Source organism: Prunus mume, linkage group LG2 (genome assembly GCF_029339155.1).
Source record: "Prunus mume cultivar Tortuosa linkage group LG2, ASM2933915v1, whole genome shotgun sequence".
In the NCBI taxonomy this organism is placed as follows: domain Eukaryota; kingdom Viridiplantae; phylum Streptophyta; class Magnoliopsida; order Rosales; family Rosaceae; genus Prunus; species Prunus mume.
The window spans coordinates 19,359,239-19,382,060 of NC_142699.1; the positions used below are offsets into that span (position 1 = coordinate 19,359,239).

The following is a 22,822-nucleotide window of genomic DNA, read 5'->3' on the forward strand; positions in this document are numbered from 1 at the left end:
CTAGTGGGTTTCTCTGCTACATGATATAATTCAGTAACAACATGGTCACTCGTCGCGTCAACGAAACATGCCCAAGCATTCAAAGATTGCCATCTGATTTTTTTTATTTTTTTTCAACGAAATACACCCAAGCATTTACTATATAAACTGAAGAGAGTCACACGCAGTACACAGCAAACTAACATACAAGCTAGAATTGTCTCTTGGGTTTTGGCACATCCGATTTACCCAAACGAAGAAGAAGAAAGAAAGAAAGAAGCTAGAAAAATGAGTTGGTTCGGAATCGGAATGCCAGTAATCACTGTTTCAAGCATGCTATTTGTGTTCCTTGTAGCTCTCATCAGGCTCTTTTACAAGCAATGGTGGACCCCAAATCGCTTCCAGAAATTCATGGATCTCCAGGGAGTCAAAGGCCCTTCTTACAGACTTATCCATGGAAACACCAAAGAGATCATGAGCTTGAAAAAGGAAGCCATGAGCAGGCCCAGAAGCTTATCACATGACATATTCTCTGCAGTTCAGCCTCATACTCACAAATGGTCCGAGATATTTGGTACGTCTTACAAACTCTTCATTAACTATGGTTTTTTTATTTATTTTTTATAATCTCAATTTGTTCAAAGATAATTAAATTTAGTGATTTTGTTGCAACAGGGACGAATTTTCTTCAATGGCATGGTACTCAACCTCAGTTGGTGGTTGCGGAACCTGAGTTGTCCAAAGAGGTCATGAACAACAAAGATAAACTCTTCCGAAAACAAAAGTCCCAAGGCTACGTGAAGAAGCTATTAGGAGACAGCATTTCCATGGCAGAAGGTGAAAAATGGGTCAAGTTAAGAAAGCTGGCCAACCATGCCTTCCATGGAGAGAGCTTAAAAGTAAGTTTTTCTTTGCAGATGTTTTTATTAACGTACCCAGTACTTCTGTCAATTGTTTATATTGAATGTAAACTTGGTAACTGACTGTATGATGGTGTTGTGTTACCAGAGTATGATTCCTGAAATGATAACTAGCTCAGAGACAATGCTAGAAAGGTGGGTAAATCATGAAGGCAAGGAGATCGAGGTGTATGAAGAATTTAGGTTGTTCACCTCAGAAGTAATTTCCAGGACAGCATTTGGTACCAGCTACTTAGATGGGAAGAACATTTTTGAAATGCTAGGGCAGTTGACCTTCCTCATATTCAAAAATAATTTCAGTCTCAGACTTCCTATCATCAGGTACCTTCTTTTAACTAAATGATCCTAAAGAATCAATGAGGTTATGTATTATAGCTGTGGAATATTTTCCATTCACAACATTAGTGTTGGAGTTGTCACTTCTCATGTTTAGTCTTTTGTTCAAAATTTGCAGTCGGTTTTACAAAACCAGTGATGAGATCAAGTCGGAGAAGCTTGAGAAAGGAATACGTGACATCATAGCAGGAATTGTTAGGAAAAGAGAAAGTATGGCAAAGACTGGAGAAGCAGACGGGTTTGGGCATGATTTTCTTGGAGTACTTTTGAAGGCTCATCATGATACCAATGAAAACCAGAGGATTTCGGTGGATGACATCGTTGATGAATGCAAAACGTTTTACTTTGCTGGACAAGAAACCACTAATTCTTTACTTGCTTGGACCATCTTTCTTCTGGCACTCGATACGGATTGGCAAGAGGAAGCAAGAAAGGAAGTCCTACAATTATTTGGAAAAGAAAATCCAAACCCTGATGGCCTCAACAAACTAAAAACGGTAAGAAACTCAGTCAGTTAATTGCGAGCTTATGTATCTAATAAGTGGTTTAGTTTTGAAATCCTCATTTCATTTATTGTCATCTAAGTTTTCATTTGGATGCATGCATATGCAGATGAGTATGATCCTGAATGAATCTCTAAGGCTATATCCTCCAGTTGTTTCCCTTGTTAGGGAAACAGACAAGGAAGTAAGGCTGGGAAAGATGGTTGTTCCGGCTAATGTTGAAGTGCACGTCCCAAATCTATCGCTTCATCATGATCCCAAATATTGGGGAGAAGACGTGAACGTTTTCAAACCAGAGAGATTCTCAGAAGGGGTTGCTAAAGCTACTAACAACAACATAGTGGCATTCATACCCTTTGGATTGGGCCCTCGAACTTGCGTGGGCATGAACTTCGCAATCGTGGAAGCAAAGATTGCTCTGGTAATGATTCTACAGCGCTACAGCTTCACCCTTTCCCCTGGTTATGTCCACTCTCCCATTCAGTTTATGACAGTTCGCCCACAGCGTGGAGTTCCCGTCATTATACACTCACTGTGAACTGTGAAGACCAGAATATTTCATTTATTTCAATAAATGTTGTACTTAAATTAATTCCTCTGGATCATGCGGTAAATTTCTGATGAAACATTTGGAAGAATAAATTCAAAATGCTTTAATTTCATGCCCCATCAGGGTTATAGCCCATTAATTGTTTCAAAGCTCTACTTAAACTAGTCGCCCAGAAAAAAAATCTCAATGCCAAAAGGCATTGCAAGGCCAAACAATTCAAGCAAAGCATAATACTTGAGTAACTGGCATTGTCAGATTCTAATCTTGATTGCATATGAATCGAGGCATTTTGCTAGTCTAGTGTAGTCCTCTTAACGGGGATATCAAACGAGGCCTGAAGCTCCTTGCTTATTTCAACACCAAGTTGGTGTTTCAGATTCAAAATTTATTGATCCTAATTATTTTAACACGGAAGATATATCTAAATAATTGTACTTGATTTTAAAAATCAGGACGGAGAATCTTTCAACTTGAAAAGGCAAATACGGAAATCTAGGCGACACATTTGCTTGACTAAACATGCTTTGACTTTTTGTCCATGTGAACGTATCATTATTATTTTGCTTATTTTTAAAACAAAGTCTATGTACCGATTCTCAGACTCAACCTTCTTTTTTTGTTTTGTTTAATGAAATAACCTTTTGTTTTCGTTTTTAGTTTTGTTTTTTTATTATAGGAATTAACCTTTTTTTATTTTATTACTTTTCTTGATGCTTAAGATTATTAATTCTTAATTGTTGATGGTTGGTAGATAAGTACAATAATGCTCGCCCACATTCATTATTTTTTCTTGACATTTTTTTATTTGTGACGTGACGTTAGTGTTTTATATTTAAGGATATTAAATCATAATTGTTGATGTGACACCAAGACTGTACTAGTTGTTGCCTTCCTCAGTAATATATTATCACATTTTATAAAATAATAAATAATAAATAATTGAAAACGTATGCAATAATACTTGGTAGCTACTCTGTTAGAGAAGAAGAACTCAAATTTCAAAGTCGTCTTCGTTGTCTACACTCTTTATCCGGTGAGTCGGTGACCGTTGGTTTATGTGTTAAAATCACATTTGAAATCTAAGGGTGCGTTTGGCATCTGATAGATCGACTTTGGCTTCGTCTTTGCTCTTCCAGAATTTCCTTTTAATTCTTCCACTTTTCAATCTGATTTTGGAAGTTTTTGAAATTAGTGGATGGATTTGCTGTTTTATGCCGACAACATGTTCGACCAAATGCCTGAGAAGAAGCCTTAACTAAAATACCACACCACATACAGGTTTCCAATTTTTAATACCAAACAAGTTTTCAAGTTTCCAATTCAAATGTTCAGATTCAATCCCAATTTTTGAAAAGGGGTTCCTAATTGCCAACCAAACGAGGGCCTAATTTTTGAAAATGGGCCTTCTCGTGTATAAGATTTGGGCCTTCCATAATGCATGTTTTTGGGCTACGATAAAACTTCCACCGGAGTCTGCTCTGTTGTGAAAAACCATTTCCCCCTGGCATGCGAAATTTCTGGCATTTTTGGCCAAAGCTGGAAGAGAACTCCTCCCTGATAAATTGATAAATGTTCACTTCTGTTTCTGTACTCAAAACCAAATAAACTCCCTGATATATAATCACAAAGACATTAATAATGCCTTGGTAAACCAAGTGCAAAATTATACAAAATTCTGTTCAGGTTTTGACCATTACACCTCCACATGAGTTACACAGCTCACAGCGGATGCAGCGTTACTCGAACACCATGTTGTGGCCTAACCGTAAGAAAATGAAACGGGGAGTGAACGTAGGCCGGCGACAGGGTGAAGGAGTAGTGTTGTAGAATCATTGACAGAGCAATCTTTACTTCAATCGTTGCAAAATTGAAGCCCACACAAGTTCGAGGTCCCATTCCAAAGGGCAAGAATGCGACCATGTTATCCTTGGTAGCTTTAGCAACCCCTTCTGAGAATCGCTCTGGTTTGAAAAGGTGCACGTCTGCTCCCCAAAATTTAGCATCATGATGAAATGCTAGGTTTGGGATTTGCAGTTCAACGTTAGCAGGGACTATGAGATTTCCCAGTCTAACTTCCCTCGCGGCTTTCCTTTCGAAGAAAATAACAGGAGGGTATAATCTCAGAGACTCATTGATAATCATACTCATCTGCATTGCATGCATCAAAGTCAAAATTAGACAACAAATCTGCATTTCAAGCTTAAAAGCAAACAATTAATTCACTAATATGTTTTCTTACTGTTTTGAGCTTGGAAATGCCCTCAGGGTGTGGATTTTGTTTGCCAAATAGTTGCAGGACCTCCTTCCTTGCTTCCTCTTGCCAATCTCTATGGAGGGCCAGAAGAAATACAGTCCAAGCAAGTAAAGAATTAGTGGTTTCTTGTCCAGCAAAGTAAAAAGTCTTGCACTCGTCGACCAAATCGTCCACTGAAATCCTCTGCTTCTCATTGGTGTCATGGTGAGCCTTTAAAAGCAATCCCAGAAAATCACTTCCAAACCCGTCTTCCTCTCCCCCCATTGCCTTCTTTTCTCTTTTCTTAATAACCTCCATTACGCTATCGCGTATTCCTTTCTCAAGCTCCGCTGATTCGATTTCATCTCTGGTTTTAAAGATCTTACTGCAATAGTGAATGAAAGAACATTGGTGTGATCAATATTCTCTGCAAGCTTAGAAGAAAACTTAGTTTTATGCATAACAAGCCTGAGTTACCTGATACCAGGAAACCTAAGTTTGAGAGCATTTTTGAATGTCAAGAAGGATAACTTCATCAACATCTCAAAGATATTTTTCCCTTCCAAGTAGCTGCTGCCAAATGCTGTTCTGGAAATCACTTCTGAAGTGAAGAACCTGAATTCGTCATACACTTCAATCTCTTTGCCTTCATGGTTCTTCAACCTTTCAAGCATCGTCTCGCCGCTAGCTATCATCGCTGGAATCATACTCTGATCAACACAGTCGGAAAATTTTACTTGTAAATTTCAACCCTTCATTTATTCTGTTTCACTTTTAGAAAAATGCTGTTGGAAGAAAGAATCACCAATAATAACTTTAGGAGGTTACTTTTAAGCTCTCTCCATGGAAGGCATGGTTGGCCAGCTTTCGCAACTTGGACCATTTTTCACCAGAGGATCTAGTGAGGCCATCTCCTAATAACTTCTTCACATATCCTAAAGTCTCTGTTTTTTGAAGAGCCCCGTCTTTGTTATTCAGTATCTCTTTGCATATTTCAGGTTCCGTAATGACCAGCTGAGCTTTAGAGCCATGCCATTGAAGATAATTCTTCCCTGTTTCCAAAGATTACCAAAGTTTATTTTGCAGCTAATTAAGATTCGAAAAGAAAACAGAAAAAATAAACCATAGGTGAAGGAAGAAGAGTTTCTTTCTTTACCATATAACTTGGTCCACAACTGAATATGAGGTTGAACTTGAGGAAAGATGTCATGTGATAAGCTCTTGGGCCTGCTCATAGCTTCCTTTTTCATATTGGAGATTTCTTTGGTGTTTCCGTGGATAAGTCTGTAAGAAGGGCCTTTGATCCCCTGCAGAGCCATCAGCTTCTGTACTCGAACCGGCTTCCACCACAGCTTTTCAAACATCTTGACGAGAGCTAGCAACAGCGACAGACACAGAAAGCTTGAGAGAAGGATCGCCGGCTCTCTGCACCAACTCATTTTTTCTAATTGTTCTCTCTTGATCTCCTCCTTGGCTGTAGCTCTCCTCTGTTTCTTAGTTTTCTTCTTCTTGTGTTCTTCAACAAGCTTCTTGCTCTTAACAAGTCTCTTGCTCTATGTTGATAATAAATGTTACTTTGGAAACATGTTGCCATCGTTGACCTCAAGAATGCGTCTCTTAGCTTCTAATAGACAATGAAAGGCAGGGAATATTGCATATATGTTTATACATATCATATGGCGTCACTGATCACGGTGACTTGTTGAAAACCTAAAGCTGGCATTGTCGGCGCATTAAAAGCATGACGTATATATATATATATATATATATATATATATATTGGAATCTCGTACGAGTACGAATGTATCCATGTCTAAATATAGGAGAATCATAATAAATAGTGGGACAGGACAGCGGCTCTGATAGCTACCTTCTGTGTTGACTAAGGTTTGTTGAAACTTACGGTAATTATTGCACACTTAAGGTGGAAAGCGTGACCACACAAGAAATGTAGATATGTGATTGATAGCAACGTTAAATAGAAATCCTATCAATCACATATAGTCGCTATCAAAGATGCTATTAAACTCTCTTTCATTGTATTAATTAAGACCTACCATTGTGTTATACCTTTTTTTTAGTGGTGATTTCCCCATTCCTTTTTCTCCTATTTTATTCACTTACACTCTTTTTTTAACTAAAAAGGAGTGTAAGTGAATAAAATAAGTGAAAATCATTGTCTTTTTTCTTTTATAATAATAAAATTTTTAATGAGCGATATTGGGGAAGGGAATCAAATATAGGACCTCGAAGCGTGACAAATCTCTTAACCACTTAAGCTACAAGACCCTTGCCCATTTTGTTACAGGTTTGTCCACAATTTCATGGTAGGTTTATATCGTTCACACGCAAGTCACAGTGAGTGTAGAATTACTTGAACTCCGTGTTGTGGGCGAACTGTAATGTACTGCAAAGGAGAGTGGACATAAGCAGGGGAAATGGTGAAGGAGTAGCGTTGTAGAATCATTGACAAAACAATCTTTGCTTCAGTGGTTGAACCCAACGCAATTTCGAGGTCCCATTACAAAGGGTAAGAATGCAGCTATTCTGTTCTTTGTGGCTTTAACAATCCCTTCAGAGAATTGCTCCGGTTTGAAAAGGTGCACGTCTTCTCCCCAGAGTTGAGGCTCATGGTGAATTGCTAGACTTGGGATGAATATTTCAACATTAGCAGGAACTATGAGCTTTCCTAGTCTAAGTTCCCTTTCAACTTTCCTTGCAATGGAAACAATAGGAGGATACAACCTTAAGACTCATTGATGATCATACCCATCTGTATTGCAATTTGCATGCATCAAAAGGAAAAATAGAGAACAAATCAGGATTTTATACATATTAGTTGAACATTTTTTTGTCACTTGGGCAAACAATTGACTGTGTGACATTCTTACTGTTTTTAGTTTGGCAAGGCCATCAGAGTTTGGAGCTTGTTTGCCAAATATTATATGGCTTCATTGTGGATTATGTGCTTGATTTGCTAACAACCAATGACGCTGCAACATTATTAAAATTTGTGACTAACTGGACTATACTAAACATTGTGCAGCCCTCTTTAACAATTCCTTTGTCATGTTGGAGATTTCTTTGGTGTTAATCCACCAAATTTACCCATCACTTCTCTCTTCATTTCCTCTGTAGTCTGTTTCTAAGTACCCTTATTTTCTTGGCATGTGCAATGTGCAATTTCTTTGGCCGTTTCCAAGTTTGAAGAAAACTCCCTTATACTTGTTCATTTTTGTACACGTCAGCGATGAGAATAATATATATATGTAGGTTCCCATGAACCTTATTATTTTCATATTTTGGGCTATATGCATTAGTGCAGTTCATGCTAATGTGCTGCCTGGGGTTAGAGATGCTCTTTGGGTTCCCAAAACGTTTTATTTCATCAATGGAAATTCTACCAGAAACATGCAGCAAAGCAGCAGAACAGGAGGTTAAATTTTTACAAACTTCACAGCAGACATTACAATCTTTTAAAATAACAAGCTAACCATGTCCAAGGAAGGGCATCAGGTAATCCATACACCAAGTCCAAGATTATGGGCAATTCTGGTTCTTTCAGTTCACAGTGAGTGTAGCATTACTTGAAGTCCATGTTGAGGGCGAACTGTAAGAAGCCGAAAGGGAGAGTGGACATAGGCCGGGGAGAGGGTGAAAGAGTAGCGTTGTAAAATCATTGACAGAACAATCTTTACTTCATTGGTTGCAAAGTTCAAACCCACACAATTTCGTGGTCCCATACCAAATGGTAAGAATGTGGCTATGTTATTCTTAGTAGCTTTAGCAACCCCTTCAGAGAATCTCTCCGGTTTGAAAAGATGCACGTCTTGTCCCCAGAGTCCAGGCTCATGGTGAAATGCTAAACATGGAATGACGAGTTCAACAGCAGCAGGGATAATGAGGTTTCCCAGCCTTACTTCCCTTTCAGCTTCCCTCTCAAGGACAACAATAGGCGGATATAACCTCAGAGTCTCATTGATGATCATAGTCATCTGCATGAAAATGAATATTTGAAAAGAAATCAGTATTTCATAGTTAATGAAGAACATTTATGCCACTTGAAGAAGCGATTGATTGAGTACTGGACTTTCTTACTGTTTTTAGTCTGGCAATGCCATCCGTATTCGGATTTTGTTTTCCAAATATTTCTAGGACCTCCTTTCTTGCTTCCTCTTGCCAATCTGTATGGATTGCCAAAAGAAAGACAGTCCAAGCAAGCAAACTACTAGAAGTTTCTTGTCCGCCAAAGTAAAATGTCTTGCACTCATCAACTAAGTCATCTACAGAAATACTCTGGTTGTCATTGGCATCATGATGAGCCTTCAAAAGTAATCCAAGAAAATCACTCCCAAAGCCATCTTCTTCTCCAGCCATTGCCTTCTTTTCTCTTTTCTTAACAATCTCCATTATGGAGTTATATACTCCTTTCTCAAGATTCTCTGATTCGATCTCATCGCATGTTTTATAAAACTTACTGTAATATTCAATGAAAGACTTAACATGAGAACTAAACTAATAATCCAAGAATTCGTTTGTGAATAGTTCTTTGATGCGCAGCAGATGGGGAAAATGAAAAAAAGAAAAAGAAAAAAGAATTCACCTGATACCAGGAATCCTGAGTTTCAAAAAATTTTTGAAAGATTAAGAAGGATAACTTCATCAGCATCTCAAAAATCTTCTCCCCTTCTAAGTAGCTGCTGCCAAATGCTGTCCTGGAAATCACTTCTGAGGTGAGCAACCGAAATTCTTCAAACATCTCAATCTCTTTGCCATCTTGATTTTTCCACCTTTCAAGCATAATCTCAGCACTAGCTATCGTTGCCGGAGTCATACTCTACCATCATGCCATTAACAAATTTACTTTCAATTTATGCCTTTCTTATTTTTCTGCCATTCATAAACAACTGTAAGAACTTACTTTTAAGCTCTCTCCATGGAAAGCATAGTTGGCCACCTTTCTCAATTTTCCCCATTTTTCAGTGTTGGTTGTTGTCACAAGTCCATCTCCCAGTAGCTGCTTCACAAAGCTTTTGGGCTTGCTTTTCGGATAAGCTCTATCTTTGTCATTCAGTATCTCCTTGCACAACTCAGGTTCCGTGATGATCAATTGAGGTCGAAGACCATACCATTGAAGAAAATTCTTCCCTGTTGCAAAAGATGACCGAAGTTATTTCAGAACAAAGACTCAAAAACCATGGTCAATGAGGAGTTTCTTTACCATATAACTTGGTCCAGGAGTGAAAATGAGGTTGAACTCTGGGAAATATGTCATGTGATAAACCTTGGGGCTTGCCCATGGCTTCATTTTGCATGTTGAAGATTTCTTTGGTGTTTCCATGGACAAGTCTGTAAGCAGGGCCTTTGATGCCCTGCAAAGCCATCAGCCTCTGTATGCTTCTCGGTTTCCACCATAGCTTGTGAAAGATCTTGATGAGAGCTAAAAAGAGGAACAGACACACAGAGCTTGAAAGAATGATTGCTACTTCTCCAGAGGAATCCATCTTTTTTAGTAAAGTTTTTCTCTTTTGCTAGATTTCTGAACCAGATCAATATTCAGCTCCCTCAGTTGACTATTTAAATTGTCTTGCTCTGTTAGGGCTACTTTTGCATTGCTATGCTTTAGAAAAAAAACTGCTTCTGCTGTGCTACAAGTGTGAAAAAAATCAGTTAAGTGTTTGGTAAATTATATTTAAAAAAGTACTCTGAATAATCAAAGTGTATGATAAATTTTTATCACAAGGGCTTTCAGTGTGTACAGTGACAAAAAAAATGAATCATGATGATGAAATTATTTGTTGTTTTCTTATTTCTTTTTCTACTGTTTTTTTAATTTTTTTTTTAAAAACAACAACAACAACTTTACGCTTCATAATTTTTCTCTTTTTGTAATTCACATTTTTTTTGGGTCAAACTTTTTCGTCTCTCTCTGCATCTCCCTTTTTTTTTTTTTTTTTTGGGACCCTTTTTTCTTCTCAGATCTCTGCATCTCTTTCTGCCGCTCCTCCTTTTTCATCTTCTTCTTCTTCTCTTTCCTCCTGCCGCCTGCTTCTTCTTCTCCTTTCTCTCATCACATTTTTTTTTTTCAAAAATTCTCTACTCTACTCCTTCTCCTTGTTCTATTTTTCTCCCTCTGCCCAGAGAAGTCGTCCTCCTTGCACAGTTGTCATCGTCGTCTATAGTCCATGTTGTGGAATCTCGTTGTCTGCCGTCGGTGCTCGTCTGCCATCGGTGCTTGTCTGTAATCGTCGTCGTCTACAGCCCATGGTCGGAGGTTGAGGTTGTGGTTGGAGCTTGGGTGGGGTTTGTTGCGGACGACGAATAGAAAAAGGGATGTGAGTTAGAACGAATAGAAAGAGGGAGGATTGCGAATGAACAAAATCAAGAAGAAGAGGAGTTTGCAGAATGGAGAAGAGGAGTTTGCGTCGTTCGATGTGTATTGGAGGGATAAGGACTGTCTATTTGAAAAATAAGTGAGGGCATTATGGGAAAGTCAAATGTTCATTAAAACCACCTGTTAATTTTTTTTAAAAAGCACCTTTTAAAAACTGGGTTATTGCTGCTTTGAAAAAACAGCAGTCATTGACTGCAATTTTTTTTAAAAGTTACTTCTTGATGTTTACCAAACGCCAGTGTTGCAAAATTTTTATTAAAGCCGCTTTTTTAAAAATTTCAGGAATACCAAACGCTACCTTACTGTAATAATAAATTGGGTGGTATAATAAAATGCCACTGTCAATTTTGACCTTATCTGAAAACACACCAACTTGTATGTATATGAAGAAAAATGGCTAGGCGGTAGGTAGGACTTAGCACTGGGGGAGTAATCAAGGCCTATTTCTTTTATTTATTTATTATTTAGTCTTATAAATGATTAATTTATATCAAAATTATGCAAAAAAAAAACAATGTATACATTATAAAATACAACCATAATATATATATATATATTAAACAAATAGTATAATATTTATTTGTTTTTTGTAATTTATTAGTGATTGCTTTAGTGATTTCATAATGCAAAATTCATTTAATGTTGTATTTTTTAAGTTCCAATCCCCATCAAAATAGGGCATTTGGTTTTTTTTTTTTTTTTTTGGGTCTGAAAATAGGGCATTTGGTTTTATTAGAGTTTTAAGGCATGTTTGGGCCTGCCCTCTTAATTTTAACGATTACATACCCAAAGCTTTTCAATTTTTTGCCATCTAGTTCCGACATTAACTTTATCATTAAAATTTCTGTTAATTACTTGTGTGGTAATCCTAAGTCCCACCTATTCATTTTTTTCAATGTCACTTGAAGGACATTTTGTTAAAAAATGGTTTGGTATTAATACGTGTAATGTGTTCTTCATGGGCGGGAAGACACCAATTACCCGAAAATACTCTTCAACTGACATCGAAATAAGCGAATAAATGAGACCCATGCCTGTCATGGAAGTAATTAACTAAAATTTTGATGTGTGAAGTTAATGCTAGAACCATATTGCAAAAAATTGAAAAGCTTAGGATATGTAATCGTTAAAATTGAGAGTGCAAGAGCAAACATGCCTTAAGAGTAAGAGTTCAGAGTACTAAATCAAAATTAACCCATTAAGAAATTGAAAAATATATGGTAGAAAAACTTGATTATACAAAACAAGTGATATTTAATGATGTTTTGATGAATTTTTTTAAATTTGTTGTGTAAATAACATATTGATTGTTTCTTTTATGTTACAATTGTGAATTTAAGGTTATATAATATTTTTTAAAACTTATTGAAGAAAAAAAAAATCACATCAATATACATATATAGGCCTCATTTAGGATGTTCGCTTAGGGCCTCCAAAACGTAGGACAGGCGCTGAGGGGAGACGACCCCATCCTAGGATCAGGGCATACCAAGACCTCTTTGATGACTTATGGAGGGGGTCTTAACCCCTGTTCGGCTGCACTTGAACGTATTCATTTTATTGTTTTCAAGTGAAGCATTGGTTTGTTTAACAAATTCTTTATTCAAAGACCCTATTAAAATTTGAGTAATTTCTTCTTCTTTTTTCTTTCTTTGTCTCTCGAGATTTCTGGAAAGTTGTTTCTTAGGAAACATTTTTTAATTCTTATAATAAGCACAACACATTCAAAAACTATCAAACTAATTAACCAAGAACAATAAAACCTGGATTTTTACTATATTTCTTCAACTTTAAACTCCCAATTATAAAGAACAAGAATCCCAACCAAGTTTTCTATTGAATAAAATAATAAAGAAAAAAAATAAGTTAATAAAGATATGTATTACAATTTACAAAATGTATATATATCTAGATTCTATATCTATCTATAAAAAAAAAAAAAATACCTTCAAAGAAAGGTACTGGTCTAGCTTGTGGATGATTTGTTTTCCAACTCTGTATTAGAGAAAACGAGAATCACCAAAATTTGCTTGTATTATGAACTTTTGAGAAGACCTCAAGTGTTACTATGTTAGCAAGGGTTTTTTCTTCTTCTTGTTGTGGCTGAGAAGGTCTGGTTTTTTTTTTTTATAAAAAAAAAAAATTATTATATTGTATATTAATAATTGATTTGCTTCCTCAATACGTTTCTTGAGAATTTAAAAGTTGATTGATTTGGCTTCCTTCCTCTTTGGTACAAGGGCCTTTTTAATCGTTTTGCTTATATTTCTTGTCAATTTGCTTCTCAAGAGTGTAATCAAGTTGCTCATTTATTGGCTAAGCAGCCGCTCCTGTCTCAAGACTTTCAAGTGTGGTTAGAGGATGGTCCTTTATGGATTTCTGATGTTTTGGCCAATAACAAATTATTTTCTTAATTTAATTTTATACTTGATGTGATGTGGTGATACTCTTTTTCCTTACTGGATTTTTCTCAATTTGGGGGGTCACTTGTTACATTACTAAAGTCCAGTAAAAAAATACAAAACGTATGAGGCAGTTTGGCTTCTCTTTTTTATTTTTATACACATATACATAGTCTTAAAAAAAAGTTTTGGGCCCTAGGTTATAGCCCTGATTGCCCTAGGCCGAGTAACCCTATCTACCATTTGACAAAAAGAAAAAAAAATTCTTTCTACATACACAACCACCAACACCACCCTTTGTCTCTTCACACAACCCCCCACCCCCCGCGCCTCCTCTCTCTTCTACATCCACGAACCCCACCCTTTGTCTTCTCCACCACCGCCCCTTTTCCATCTCTCTCTCTCTCTCTCTCTCTCTCTCTCTTCAACAACCACCAATCCCAACCCACCCTGACCAATCCCAACTCACCCTGAGCAAAGTCCCATTCTTTTCGAAACTAAACCCCTTCCCAGACCTTGAAGATTAAACCCAACAATTTATATTTTTCTGAAACTAATTGGAAATTTGACAAAACCCCTTATCTTTGAATATGAACCCTAGTAATTGAATCGTAAATTGTTTGTTGGGGTTACAACTTGGAATTTTGAATCTACTGGGATTGTCACATTGGAGGGTGGTGGGTTTTCAAATATATCACATGTGTGTCTATTTGGATACGGATGTTTTGTTGGCTGCAAAGAAGGTGGGAGGAGCAGAGCGGGGTGGGGTGGTTGACCAAATTGGGTGGGCAGGTGGGTGGGGCTGTGGGGGCTGTTGGCTGACCAAAAGGTTTTGTGTCATCATAAAAATAAAAAGCAAAAAAGATTACCATAATTAAAGGGTATTTTAGAAAGATAATATGGGTGGAGAAATATGACATGAGTGAAAATAACAACACTCCTTCTTTATTAGCTATAAACATTTGCCATGAACTTTTTGATACAATTTAACAATTTAACTATATCACGAGACAATTTAACAAGTTCATACACAGAGTTGACTTTAATCACGTTGATATTAGTCTCTAATTCTTACATACTCGTTCTGCTATAATGGAAGGGAAGATATAAAATTTCAAAGAATTAATTCTTCTCCCTCAAGTATAGCACATACGTCTCAAAAGGAGTATAACTAACTCTGTTTTATATATATTTCCTTTCAAATAGCTTGCGTACGTACTTTTGCTTTCAATTTGTTATGTCCAAGTATACAAGATTCTTCGTAAACATGGTTACATTTCGACACCATAGCCATTTATTTTCACTGTGGGCCAATTATCTATGAACCATATAGAATTTCTTTCCTTGTTTTCTTAGGGGAAAAAAATATTTTCTTGGTCCATCCTTACCATATATCTTGGTCCATGAATGAATATGAGGTTGAACTTTGGGTAATATATCATGTGATAAATTCATAGGCCTTCCCATTGTTTCCTTTTTCATGCTCATGATTTCTTTGGTGCTTCCATGGATAAGTCTGTAAGAAGGGCCCTTGATTCCCTGCAAAGCCAACATATTCTGGATGAGAATCGGAGCCCACCATAGTTTGTGAAAGATCTTGATGAGAACTAAGAGAAGGAACAAAAACAGAAATCTTGAAAGAGTGATTACTGGATCTCTGAACCAACTCATTTTCCTGGCTATTTTTCTCTTTGGCTGTATCTCTGAACCTACTGATTTCCAATTGGGATACTTATGGATTTATTACTTAATTGGGATGCATGTGGTATAAGATTACGACACAAAGAAGATGCCAGTTTCGTCCCTAACAAGATGACCCTTCAATATTATGTGGCTTCATTGTGGATTATTTGCTTGCTTTGCTAACAACCAATGACGCTGCAACATTATTAAAATTGTGACTACACTACTACAAAAATCGAAATAGACAACAGGAAACCACCGTCGTCCAGAAGGTTTTCCAGCTGTCGTGAAATCTACTACATCTTTTGTACAACCAACAACGATGGTTAATAACCAACGTCGTTAAGTAATTCAACGTCTAGATTTATTACGAACCGACGTGTAATTACTATATAATTAGCGTAAAATGAAATTTCGACAACATTAAATTGACGGTTTTATGAAAACTGAGACGTCTAAAAAATTTTACATGTCAAGATCAATAGAAGAACCGACGTACAGATAATTATCCATGTCCCTAAAAGAAGGAAAAACGACTTGGCTAAGCTAGAAACCGTCGTGGTTAATTTGTACTACGTTAAACAAACAAAAAAGCCGACGTCCAAAACATAAACTACGATGTTTACACAAACCAACAATGTTTAAAGAGTATTGCATGTCATTTGGCTCCCAATAATCGCCGTAACATGATATAACCACATCCTGCACCTGGCATCACCAACGCTTATGTAATTATCCACGTCGAGAACTTTAATAACAACCGATGTGGTAAGTATATTCCACGTCTGTTACTTGCGAGACTCGTCGTTTAAATTTAACAGAGAAGGCCCTTTGACACAGTTAGACGTCACTTTTTCTAAATAACCGACGTCTAAAAGATTTAAAATGACATAATATTACCCAATATTGAAGTACAAAACTATACTCCATGTCGGTTATTGTCAAAGGATGACGTTATAAATAGTATTGAAAGCGTGGATAGAAAAATAACCGACGTGGATTATGTATTCAACGTCCGTGGCATTAAAATAATGGACGTGGTTACGTCTAGAGATCCATCTTGTTGACATTGTAATTGCCTACCACGTCGGTTTTGATTACATAATGACGTGGTTGTCCTTTTAAAAGTCGCTTGTTTAACCTGCCATGATGTATGTATGCTCGGAGACGTCAGTTATTTTAGACTATCCAACGTGCAGAACATCTGTCACGACAGTTAATGGAACTGAACGGCCTTTATTTCGACCTTTAGACGACGATTTATTTTAACCAAACCGACTTGATTTCTTTTTTAGATGTCTGTTTTTTTGCTTTACGGTCTTTTGCCTTTTTAAAACCCGACGTTGTTTTTATTTGAGACGTCTGTGTTTCCAGTTTTTTTACCGAACCGTCATACTTTACAGCTTTAACCCAGCTTTTTTAATTTTTGATTTGTCGTGCACAAAGCCTGCATATAATGAATATGTGATCAGAATTAAAATGTTGTACGTGATTATTAATTAGTGTCATACAATTAACTGAATAAGTAATGTCATACATTACAACAATCAATCAATCCATATATCTTCACACCCATCTCTAATATTTTCATTCCCTAACTCACCCACTAGTGTCATCAAATGTGTCAACATTTGGTATCCCTCTAGTAAATGGCTCACACTCACTTCTAGTATCACCTAGCACATCATCACCAATAACATCATTATATTCTCTATTAGGCATTGATAACACTACCGACCAACCACGATGCATTGGGTCATCAACATAAAATACTTGTTTGACTTGAGAAGCCGTAACAAATTGGTCATTCCTATGTCCAATTTTACTCATATCTACAAGGGTAGATCCAAGTTCGTCAATTACAAGGCCCGAAGTGTTATCTATCTAATCACACTTCAAGATTGGGACTCTAAACTTTTTGTAGTCAAGGTCCCAAATTTCTTGAATAACACCATAAAAACCCATATTGGAGATCATAGGATTTTTATCCTTGGCACTAGCAACTTGCATAGTATGTGCAAGTAAATAAACTCCACTATTTTGGACAGTTCGCACATCATCTTGTGCCTTGGTGTTAAATTTAACACCATTAATAAGATAACTCTTATATGATGGCACTGCCATGCTTGGACCAGCTCCTAGCCACCTCAAATTTTCTGATACGCCATTATGCTCTTCCCCATTAAGTTCATTTGAACCTGCAAATTAAAATGGAAGAAAATTAAAAGTTGAATATGCATGTCATTCAATAACATATATATACCTTAAAGTGGAGTCATTGAATGAAAGTGCTATTGTGCTTATCTTGCAGCCACTTTGTTCTCTTTCTAAATTTTGGATAAGTGGTCTTGATGTGGATCATATGTTCCCTACATTGACACGAAAAAAATCAAGTATTACGGTCCTTTGTATATAAGATAAACATAAGGAATAATAATATTTAAAATGGCACTCCATATGAAAAATAAAAGTCATATGTACACGATATAAGGTAGGACTTCCTCCGTATTCTCCAAGACATATAGATGTGCCTAGTTCAACAAGTCCCGATGAACTAAGCTTATTGTGCAAATGGCTTTGAAACTCCCATCTTCTGGCTTGAAGGCACTCCAACTGTACTAACATCAGATAAATGCTCGGTGCAAAACTCTACAGCTTCTCCAGCTATATACCGCTCAGCAATGCAACCTTCCGGACGATTACGGTTCTGAACATACCCTTTTAGCACTTTCATATACCTTTCAAACGGATACATCCATCTAAAATATACTGGGCCATATATACGAACTTCTCTAACAAAATGTACTGCTAGATGAACCATGATATCAAAGAATGAAAGGGGAAAGTACTTCTCAAGGAAACACAAAGTAACTACTACATCTTCTTCCAACTTATCTAGCTTGGAAACATCTACCATCTTTGCACATATAGAATTGAAGAATAAGCACAATCGAGTTATTGCATACCTTGCAGTCTTCTCCAAAACAGAACGAATTGCTACAGTGAGCAATTGTTGCATTAAGGTATGACAATCATGAGATTTAAGTCCAAGAAGTCTTGAATCTTTTAAAGATACAAGATTTTTTATATTTGAAAAATAACCTTCAGGGACCTTCATACCATAGAAAGAATTGCAAACCACTCTCTTCTCTGCTCTTGACAAATTCCAAAGCCCTGGATTCATACTCGGGTTGTAAATCAGTTTTGACCCACATGTTCAATAAATCTAACCGAGCAGCAATCCCATCTTTATTTTTTCTAGGGATCTCCAGCAATGCACCAATGATACTATCACAAATATTCTTCTCAATGCATAACAAATAGGACATGCCTCACATGAAGGTATTTCAATACTCGAGATCAAAGAATTTTGATTTCTTCTTCAACAAACTCTGTCACCATCATTCTCACCAACACTTCCCCTATTTTTCGAGCCCCATGTTTAATTAATATTTTCAACCATGTGCAACACTTCTTCTCCGGTTAATGACTCGGGAGGCGTGCCATATTCAGGTTTCCCATTAAAAGCTGCACGCTGCCTCCGATATGGATGATTGATTGGTAACCATTTTCTATGCCCAATGTAACAAATTTTGTGACAATTTTTCAACCTGTGACTAGGTGTATCATCGTCGCATATTGGACAAGCTTTATATCCTTTAACGACATAACCAGATAAGTTGTCATAGGCAGAAAAAACATTAATTTTCCATAGTAATACACCTCTGAGTGTAAAGTATTCTCCTATATGTGTATCATACACTCTTCTAATCCCATCCCACAGAGATTTTATATCATCAATCAAAGGCTCTAAGTATACGTCTATATCATTTTCAGGCTGTTTAGGACCGGAAATCAATAAGGTCAACATTATGAACTTCCGTTTCATGCATAGTCATGGTGAGAGATTATATGTAACTAAGATAACTGGCCAACAACTGTATCTGCTACTTAAAGAACTGTGGGGATTGAATCCATCAGATGAGAGAGCCAATCTCAAGTTTCTCGGCTCTTTACCAAACTCGGCCATTTATCATCAACAAGTTTCCAAGATAGGGAATCTGCTGGATGAGACATCTGACCGTCAACCATTTTCTAACAGTATGCTAAGTCAAACTCTTAGCTGTCTTATGTGATTGAAACATCCTTTTAAACCTTGGAATTGGAGGAAAATACCACACCACCTTCGCTGGAACACTCTCTTTCAAGATTGAATCTTTGCATTCCTTCCACCTTGAGACACCACAAGTAGGACAATTAGTTGAATCTTCATAATCCTTCCTATACAAGATGTAGTCATTGGGACATGCATGGATTTTCTTATAACTCATCCCTAAAGCAGACAATGTCTTTTTTGCCTCGTACATAGAGGAAGGTAGTGTATTTCCTTCCGGAAGCAAATCTCCTTGAAGTATCAATAATTATGTAAAACAAACATCACTCATTCCATGTTTTGCTTTCAAATTATATAACTTCACCAAAGCCGACAACATTGTGTACTTACTGCTACCAGGGTACAAGGGTTGATCTTTATCCCCAATCACATTGGCAAACTCATAAGGATCAAATCCAGTATCGCCTAAATCATTACCATCCATCCCTACTTCTTCATAAACAAAACTGAACCTACTTTGCTCATCTTCTTCCACATTTCTACTAGCATTAGTAGTCCATTCCCAAGGTTCTCCGTGCCATGTCCAAATCTTATAGCTTTGATCAATTCCATTAAAGTATAAGTGGTCCCCTATAATTCCAACTCCAAACAATCGAATATTCTTACATTTAACACATGGACAACGAATATGAGTTGTATTTCAAAGATTTTCTACAGCAAAATTCAAAAATCCTTCCACACCTAACTCATATGCCTTCAATCTTCTATCCGCATGCATCCATGACTTATCCATCTCACACACTATAAAATCATACATATGATAAAGTGAAAAGACCAGTAATGAAACAATACTATATTGATAGAGAAGAGAACAAAGTGGAAAAAAATAACAAAAAAAATCCACAAGAATCAAGGTGATGGTTTTTACAAAATAATAGTCGCGTAACATAGATTAAGACGACGACATATCTATTTACCATCGTCTTTAAGCAACTAACAAGATATTTGTTAGGTTTAGTTAGGGTCGACGACGGCAGTAAATAAAAAGCTGACGTATAATAAAAATTTAGACCAACGGTCTGGTCCCACCAACCGTCGGTTTACAAAAAACCAAAGCCTAATTCTTCTATCCCCATTCCTTTTCAAAGAACCATTAACAGAATGCAAACATCAAAACATAAAAGAACCCATATAAAGCTCCCATTAAGAACCCATAGCTCCCAAAACATAAAAGAACCCGTATTAAGTGCTGAGAGAATATACAAACTAACAGAATATTTAGAGAGATATGAGAGAATATACAAACTAAGAGAATATTGAGAGAGAGCTGAGAGAATATATATACAAACTAATAAGAGAATATTGAGAGAGAGAGAGAGAGAGAGCTGAGAGAATATACGTACATGGATATTGAGAGAACTGAGAGAAAATATATCAAATGCTTGAGAGAGCTGAGAGAAAATATCAAATGCTTGAGAGAGCTCAGAGAATATACCTAATGCTTTGAGAAAGAGCGAAAACTTTAAGACAAATTTACGTTGAAGAGAGAGAAGGAAATACTTTAGGTTGAAGGAAAATTAAAATTTTAGATCCCGGTCAAAAATTTCAAAGAACCGCGTTTATTAAAGACGACGGTAAATACAACCTAGTCGTCGTTGTATTTCAGACTTACAATGGCGGTTATGTTACATCCGACGCCGTTGTAAAGTGTTTTGACGTCACCCATACAAAAACCGACGTCTAAAGTATTAAATAATTAGATTTGCTTTGCGTTTCCTGGGATTTGAACGCGCATAATTGACCACAAAGAGGGAGAGAAACCGGCGTCGTTTCAATAAAACCTAAGCCATAAACCCTAAATTTTACAATAATTATAAAAAAAAAATACACAAGTATGAGAAAAATGAACTGAAAATTACTACGGACTCCTTACAAGAATGCCTTCTATATTAGTAGGCTAAGATCCATATTAAATAATTTTAAATTTTATGACCACCAATGGATCACATAAACCTTAGGGTTATGTTATGGAAAGTATATGACTATTGTGCTTTGTCTATAAATCCTTTTGACTTTTGTTATCACTTCTAATTTTGAAATCTAAAATTTAAATTTTCAGACATGTAGGGGGGAGATATTGCCTCAATGAGTGCATAGAATTTGTCGGTTTATTTTTTGGATTTTTTTGAATATATTATGAATATTAGTAAATAAATACAAATAAAAATATTTTAAAAATTAAATATTTTAAACATTTAGGGGAGATAAAATCTTTCAATGAGTGCATGGTAGTTGTCAATTTATTCTATGGAATTTGTTTTGAAATTATTTTGAATATTAGGAGTAAAATATAAAAGTCATACAAAAATGAAATGACAAATGTACATAACTGACATTGCATCCGTTTACAACGATGGTACATAACACATAACGCGGTCCTAGAACACATTAGACGTCGTAATGTACTCCCCGACGTGGTTAGTATGTTACTACGTCAACCTTTTCTTAATAACCAACGTAAGTAGAATTTACACCGTCGATTATTATGTTAATGACGACGTTGTTGAGATATACAATGTCACACTTTACCTTGTAACCGACGTTGTACTCTTTTAACACGTCCTCTCTGTTGTACTAACAGACTTTGTATGTCTATATTAACCGTCGTGTATATCAACCTTACATGACGTTTTTGAGAAATGCAGTCGATGTTTTCTTTCCCTCTACTTCAAGACGGCGGTTGTTCATAGATATGAGACATGTAAATAAGAATGAGACGTCGATTTTTGGGATTTAATTTAAATTTTTATAATATATTTTTATAAATATCTTATCCCAAAAAAAAAAAAACTAGAAACAAAAATATATTTTCATTTGATTTTTTTGATGAATGTTCAATTAATTACCAAAAATATGTTTATATACATTATCAAAAATTAAAAAAAAAACCTAAACATTTTTATACATTATCACTTATTGTTCTGTAATTGCTTGTTCACAAATTCTGCACATTTCCAGCTTGACTTCGTTAATAAGTTCTTGAGTATACACAACTGATTCATTTTTCTTGTCAAACTACAAATAAAGAACAAAAACCAACGTATTATAAATATTAAAACGACGGTTTTGAAAGAAAACATCGTGGTATTAAAACAAAGAAATTATATCTTAAATTTTATCTTCTTCTCAAATGCTAGGCCTGGATCATGAATTATATCTTTCATGAAACGCATCACATAATAGCCACACTCTACATTTGTTGGTTGTCTAGGAGTGCCTTATAGATGTTTCCATATGCGTGATTCACGTGATGATTGTTTGCATGTGTGAGAGTTATACATTTTGATTAAACTGTTTCAAGAAAACAAAAAGTGTTAATGACAAAACTAAAAATCAGCATTAAAAAATATTAACCGTCGTGGTGAACAAGTGAAGACGATGGTTTGTTAAAACAAATGATGTCGTATTTTAGTTCAAATGTCAGAAAATAAGAACAATCGTTGTGTATCATTCTAATGTCAGTGACGAAGAAAAACAACGTATAACCAAAGTTGTTTTTAAATTTTAAAGTTGAATAGAAAAAATTAAAATGTCCTAAAATGAAAAACACAAACAACGTGGTATTTCAATGAAGATGACGGTTTCAAGAAAATACTGACGTTGTAAATGATTTCAAACGTCGGTTATAATATACCGTCGTTGTGTTTT

General features: G+C 36.1%; 2 protein-coding genes and 2 pseudogenes across 3 annotated transcripts; 1 reads left to right on the forward strand and 3 right to left on the reverse strand.

Annotated features, from left to right (window-relative positions):
• Positions 1-173: 173 nt before the first annotated feature.
• LOC103342102 (cytochrome P450 CYP749A22-like) lies at positions 174-2,418 on the forward strand. The gene is made up of 5 exons (XM_089046376.1): positions 174-553; positions 655-878; positions 988-1,220; positions 1,354-1,732; positions 1,848-2,418. Exons 1-5 carry the CDS (start codon positions 268-270, stop codon positions 2,274-2,276), a joined length of 1,551 nt encoding a protein of 516 aa, XP_088902502.1. The 5' UTR covers positions 174-267; the 3' UTR covers positions 2,277-2,418.
• A 1,384-nt stretch (positions 2,419-3,802) lies between these two features.
• On the reverse strand, positions 3,803-6,063 carry LOC103342103 (cytochrome P450 CYP749A22-like). Its single transcript, XM_016796676.2, has 5 exons — positions 5,678-6,063; positions 5,350-5,573; positions 4,999-5,231; positions 4,528-4,906; positions 3,803-4,436 (listed from the first exon to the last, which is right to left on the reverse strand). Exons 1-5 carry the CDS (start codon positions 5,958-5,960, stop codon positions 4,008-4,010), a joined length of 1,548 nt encoding a protein of 515 aa, XP_016652162.2. The 5' UTR covers positions 5,961-6,063; the 3' UTR covers positions 3,803-4,007.
• Positions 6,064-7,882: 1,819 nt separating this feature from the next.
• Positions 7,883-10,151, reverse strand: LOC103342026 (cytochrome P450 CYP749A22-like; annotated as a pseudogene). Its single transcript, XR_016124653.1, has 5 exons — positions 9,743-10,151; positions 9,443-9,669; positions 9,125-9,358; positions 8,620-8,998; positions 7,883-8,516 (listed from the first exon to the last, which is right to left on the reverse strand). The product of XR_016124653.1 is annotated as a cytochrome P450 CYP749A22-like (transcript).
• Positions 10,152-18,442: 8,291 nt separating this feature from the next.
• Positions 18,443-19,445, reverse strand: LOC148919791 (uncharacterized; annotated as a pseudogene).
• Positions 19,446-22,822: the final 3,377 nt, after the last annotated feature.